Source organism: Cryptotermes secundus, unplaced genomic scaffold (genome assembly GCF_002891405.2).
Source record: "Cryptotermes secundus unplaced genomic scaffold, Csec_1.0 scaffold72, whole genome shotgun sequence".
Lineage (NCBI taxonomy): Eukaryota > Metazoa > Arthropoda > Insecta > Blattodea > Kalotermitidae > Cryptotermes > Cryptotermes secundus.
Window position 1 is genome coordinate 1,153,023 of NW_019730103.1, and position 6,692 is coordinate 1,159,714.

Below are 6,692 nucleotides of genomic sequence, written 5' to 3' on the forward strand. Positions count from 1 at the left end.
TGTTGAGGTCAAGAAGGGTGAAGATACACATCCACCCCTTATACATCTTCACTGCATGATGTGTAATCAATTAAGTATGGAGAGAACTTCACCCTTTTACCTTTCACTTGTCACATATCTTCTGACATCTTTAAATTTAATCCTGTCTTTCAGCTCATCGATCACACAGTTCCCTGTATAGTCAGAAGAAGCAGAATACAGCTGTGTTACTTATGCCTTTCTTAGACAACATAAATGCATCAAACTGATGAGTCCTATGTGCAGATTCAGCCATTGCAAATCCACTTGATAAAAGACCCTCTTTTCCTTTACACTCATTTTCTGTCACAAAATCAAAGTTGAGGTTGGGTATACAGGATTGAGCACATCATTACAACTGACAAGGTGTCACTATTTGGTCATCATATGGCTGCTGCAAACTGGCTTGCCACCAATGCCATCACGAGCACTCTTACCATGGGATGTCGCAAAGAACTACCACTCTGCTGCCACTCCAAAGTCTTCATTGCAGCATGTTAATATTTAGTGAAATACATTGCTGCATCCTGTTGCATTGTGTAGATCTGACTTTGTGTTCCACTTCTTGCATCCATGTGCAACTTCAGTTAATATTCGCTCATCTTGTTCTCTTTGTTTATCACTACATGATTCAGCCTAATTGACAATCGGGTGTACAAGTTGTTGTGGTGAACGAATCTGTTGCTCTGCTATAATGTCATTCAGCTTTTCTCTCGTGTAAATGCTGTAGGAGGAAGGGATGGAAACAGAAGCTTCCCCAGTGAAATGAAAAGGTAGGGAGGAAGAAAAGGAAAAGAAAGAAAGAAAAAAGAAAACACGAGCACTAAGAAATTTGTACAGATTAACTTACACCACAGAAAAGAAGCTATGGTATTTTATGCCAGCAGCTTCCTGAGGGAATGGCAGATATGGCACTTCTTCAGGAACCTTGGATTTACAGGGGCAAAATAAAGGGGCATAACAAACTCAGGTGGAACAATCTTTTGTTGCACCTGAAGCCACTGTAAGGTGTTGCATTTATGTGAGGACCCATATTATTGCCATTCCATTGTTGGAGTTCTGTTCTAGGGTCATGACAATGGTGAGGATGACATATGCATGTGGAGGAGGCTGCAAGGAGTTTATTGTTGCATCAGCTTACCTCCCAAATGACTCAGACAAACTACTGCTGACCAAGAAACTGTGGGATGTCACTGATTACTGCCACAGCAGGAAAAAGCAACTCATCATTGGGTGTGATGCCAACACACACCATAATGTGGGAGCACTGGCACCAGTCCCAGAGGAGAAAGCTTTATGGAATATTTGGCAAGTTCAAACCTGAGTATTCTTAATCAAGGCAACCAGCCTACCTTTGTAGTTTGCAATAGGAGGAGATTACTGACTTCACACTAGGGACCAATAAACTATGAAACCTGGTAATTGGCATATATCTGATGAGCCATCTTTGTTGGACAACAGGTATATATGCTTTTGGAGAGACAAATTGAGTGTGAGTCTGAAGGGACAGGGTGAATGAAAAGTAGTGGCAATACAGCTGCTGACTGTGCAAAATGGATATCCCATGAGAAAGCCTCGAGTTCTGCTAGGTGGCCGTACCTCAGACGTATGCACTCAGTGCATGCTGGCACATGAACAAGCCAGAGAGGTGAACATCTCATACAGCAGCACCCTAAGACATTCATGAAGTTGGAAAAATGTTCCTGGATTAAAACAGAGGTTCACACAATAGTTGTTGTGCAAAGGAATATTGGTGTATTCTGCAGGAGCATGAGATGACAAAGCACTGCTGTGCAAAAGGTCAAAGTATTTTTCCAGGGTCAAGACACTATGCAGGATAATCAATGTGCTTGATGATTCCCTACCCCAGACAAGCAGGTGCAACTCGTGAAGTCTGTGTTGGAAGTGGATGGCAATGGACAATGTGCCAACTGACTCTGGAACTCTTGGATAGCTTACAGTTTCTCATACAATTAAAGACATCAATGAGATGTGGAAAACTGCATCAAGATTTGTTCTACAACAACCTTAACAAAGAGCAGCAACAATGACACAAGTATGCCACTGCTAACTTGCATCTGGTATGTTGCCACAATGAAGGAGATGCATTCCTGCACCATATAATTGCGCTTGGCAAAACACTGTCATGGCAACTGAGCCAACAGCACCATCTAGGATCTACATATCTGAAGGAATTCATAATGAACCCAGTAGGGTCAAAGTGATGCCCACTGTGACTTCAAATACTAACTGTGTCATCCTCCACCATATGGTCTCAGTGGGGTGGACTGTCACTGCAAAGTACTACAGAGCTTTTGTGAAGCTTCATCTGCATGCACTGGTACTCCATCATTTCTGCTACATGATAATATGCACTGCCATTTGGCAAGACTGCCACAAGACCATTCTGCATGTGGTGGCAGCAGGAAACTCCCTACACTCCAGACATTTGAGTTTGTATAACCCTGATCTGTTGCAAAAAACGAAGGAACCCCTCTGAGGTAAGCAGTTTCGCAGTATGGAGGAGGTAACGCAGGTAGTTGGGCAGTTACAATTATTAACAGGACCTGAACTGCTGATGGCACTGGTCACCCTACCACAGATTTGAGACAAGGCTGGTCACATGGCATGTAACAACAATGAAAGCAGGTACTGTTCCTTTTCAGTGTAATAAAACATATCTTGTATACTACAAACATCATTACTTTTCATTAAAAAACACACAAAATGATTTACCCACAACCATGAGATCTCAACCCAAATTTATAAATTCTGCTGATGACAGTACTACAGAAAGGCTATTTTGAGCTCTACAAAAATCACTGAACATCCCAGGCAGAAAAGATCCTCCTATCATGTCAAGCTAATGAGCATTGAGGCTGCTAATGGAACCAATAAAAGTACAATCCAGACTTCAGCAGATGCTGGAAATGCTCTAAACTGTTCAACAATCATCCCCAGCATCTCTGTAACAAGTTTACATTCAAGGACAAAAATTACACTTGGAAAACAGATAAATCTCCCTTTTGGCAATTTCCCTCAGTTTTCAACTGCAAGCGTAAACTTTTTTCCTCTACAGTTCCTCATAAATAAAGTAACAGTGGTTGGGGGTGCATGCTGGCCAAAAACCACTACCAATGATTGTCCCCAAATGCTTTCCTCGAAGCATCCGTGGATACCTCTTCAGCATACGGAGTAAGAGTCTTGTTGAAGAATGCATGCAGGTGTTAGTCATCTGCCTGAAATACAGGTGGAGTACCTATTCCATGCAACTTCCAGAATTGTGTCCTCAAAGAAAACTGTTGTTTGAATGCAGTTTCAGTTTCTGCAGTTTTTGGGTCCTTCATGTTGATGGTTTTCAAACTCTTAACCTCCTGTGCAAGCATTCATGCACAGGACTACTTTCATCCAGTTTCCATCAGTGAGGATATGGTGTTTACATTTGGGTTTAGTACAGTGATGACCCCACCCACCTTACTTTATTCACAATTATATGAATAGTTCTATGCTAGACTGTAATATCCAGAAATCTACACCATAATCTTGCCCTTACTTCTCTTCCAGACACATATCAACTCTCTTTATCTCCATGTGTATCTCAAAAGTGGCATTTTGACAAAAGATAACATAATGGAACATATGCTTATCACACAGGTCAAGTACAATACAGCAACATGACTTAAAGGAACATGGCACTCAGGAAGTATGAGGGAACCAGCCCATAATGCATACACTTGCTTCAGAGATATGCTGGGCACACAAAAAAATCTCTATAATTATTTCACATCCAGAAATTGAATACTTTCACAACTGAATGAATGGTACTTCTGCCAGTGTCAACAAATGATTTACAGGAACAAGACTTACATTAAATTTTGACAAAATAAACTTCACGAAATATAATACTAGCAACACACATTAATCTAATTATAGCTTATAGTGATACTATAATTAGGGAAGCAGGATTTAAATTCCTCAGCCTATGAACTGATGATAATCTGAACTGTAAAACAAACACTGAGGGTATTGACACCAAACTAGGTTCAGCTTGCATTGTCAGCAGGATTGCCACTTCACCCATCATGCAAGTTACTCCAAAATAAGTTTACTTTGCTTATTTCCATTTTATCATGCCATAGCCAGTGATCTTCTGAGAAAAATGAAAGAGAAATTGTTTATGGTTAATATCCAAAAGAAGCAAAATAGTGTAAGCAGTAAAAAGCCTCTCTGTAAAAGAATTATTTAAAATATGCACAATAATTCCCTTGTCAGTGCATTCTTACTGTCATCACTATTTATGGACAACATGGAAAAGTATGAAACAAATTCAAACATACACTATACACAAAAAAAGTAAACATGACTTCCTTATGGCAAACACTAACTTCTCTAAACACCAGAAGATTCTCTCTTACCTCATTCCTACTCTGTAAAATAATTAATGTTCACTGAAAATTCTTTAAGTATTGTAAATATTAATGACACAATTCCTTTGCTGATAACAACACAACATCCTTCCCATGTAGGATATCTGAAAAGAGCTGCATCAACTGACTATGTATGTTTATGTTATGTATATTACATATCCTATGCTACTGGTTTAGCCCTGTAAAGGATCTATGGAATGTACATATTTCCAATAAACCCAAATCACATGGAAGGCAAAAAAGACTGTCACATCTTTAGGCAGAGAAGTATGTGCCCAAGGTCACACTATTTTACACACTTAAAAACTGATAACAAATTTGAAGTCCCAACAATCTTAGGATTAAAACAACACAGAACATTTCTGTATTCATACACATTCCTCAACAGCAAACTGTTAGCATATGTGTCATTAAAACTTACACAATCTTTACAGAAGTAGGTACTTATGTCACATTCCACTGACTTAGCAATCCTAACCCACTTAAGTACATTAGACCAAATTGGATCATTGTACACATGCTGCACTTGCTGTGTATTTAAGATAAATATCACTATGTATCCACATGACTCAAAAAGTGAACACTACTAATTTCAACGTTAACTGTTGCACCAAATAACATATTAATACAACGTAAATTTACTTTAACATTTACTTATATATATACATTTTAACAATTATATTCTTAAAAATTACAAACACTTTCAATGAATACATTTTGGAAACACCGAAAACAACAACCTGTATGTGTATATATGACATGGAAATTGGAAACGGCTTTTAACAACCTCCTGCCTTCGCTATAATTCACATTACAAATCAATCATCATACTATATTACTGTAATAAACATACTAATAATTTTTAACACTTAATCAGTCATTGCCACTCTGCAAGCTATAAATTAAATATAACACAACAATATGTGGAACAAATTCCACTTACCAAAATGTTCCACGACTACCCTTGGTTACAGCATTCCTCTCGATATCAATTTTGGATCAAAAATGAAAATGGCGTATGCTCTATCATTTGAGAAATTCCCATGACATCAACTGTAGATTTGGCCGGTAACCTTAGTTGGCCTACTTACTGCATGGAGCGAAAAAAAAAAAAATATTCTAGACATTGCACACACAGAAGGCTAACAGGAAACCGCTACACTTACCTCTTCATTGAATACTATCTTTTTGGTCTGAGGTTCTACGTAACCCTCCTTTGACTGGCCCGCAACTCGTTCTTGATGTTGACGTTGTAACCAAATATGTCTTTTTCCTTTGTAATGGGCCTTTACGTCGTTCAACCCTCCGTGACTCACAGCAAACACCTTTTTACACAGCAAGCAATACGCTTTATGTTTTTCACCTTTCACAGGAGTTAGCCACGACGAAAATTGATCAGACGTCGTCCAATCCGAAATAAATTTGCACAGACGCCGTCTCTCGCGTCTCGCCATGTTTGTTAATTAATGTTAGAGGGGAGTTTGCGCTTTTACCTTTTTAAAGCTGTATTTTTATTTAAACCATAAAATATTTTAACAGAGCTACTTTGAACCGCCCCTCAAATATTTTTTAAAACAATATATAAACCATACGCTTTGTACAATATTTAATCACACAAAAAATCAAGTACGGCACTTCCAGCCTGACCTTATTTTTTCTAAAATTATCACTGCACATTTTACCTCCCCCCACTTTTAAAATTCTAAGGGTAGCTATTTTTTTTAACAATAATCCCCAAATTATTATTTTTCTTTTAATGTAATGCGTTTAACTGTGGGAAATCAAGGTTTGACATAAGCATCGGAACCTGCACATTGCTTTTGTACCGTGACAAGAAAATTATTCCGTTCGGTCATTCACCTTTGAATCATAACTGAACTTTTCCGGTCGGTGTTGGCGGTTTAGCGTTGTCGGAATCTTATTGAACGGGAACTTGTAACATATCGGCACAAATATCACTGAAGAATATTCGCACCAAACATATCTATAAAATATCGCGTATTTTTAATTATCTTACCTTTAATCTGAAGCAAATATCTGAGGCATAAATAAAATTTTATTATACATATAAAATTAAATATTACATTATATTATATAGTACTTATATAATTCGGTTTATATGATTGCAGTGAAATACATTTGCTTATAAGTTTCATTTGAAAATAATTAAGGAAATCTCGCAATTTGTGTACGTAATATTTAATTAGAATTTATGGATTTCTTATATAAAGGGAAATTACATTACGA

The 6,692-nt window shown here is 37.9% G+C and overlaps 1 protein-coding gene across 4 annotated transcripts in view; it reads right to left on the reverse strand.

The window, feature by feature from the left end:
• The window catches only part of LOC111866007, a 40,626-nt gene extending 34,607 nt beyond the window's left edge, over positions 1 to 6,019 (reverse strand). For 2 of the 4 annotated variants that reach the window (XM_023854482.2, XM_023854480.2), the window contains exon 1: positions 5,612 to 6,016. In XM_023854482.2, coding sequence (XP_023710250.1) covers positions 5,612 to 5,899 — 288 coding nt within the window. In that variant the 5' untranslated portion in view covers positions 5,900 to 6,016. Of the gene's footprint in view, positions 1 to 5,611 lie in introns of all 4 variants that reach the window. The other 2 variants (XM_023854481.2, XM_033752066.1) reach the window with 2 other exon arrangements.
• Between the last annotated feature and the right edge of the window lie 673 nt (positions 6,020 to 6,692).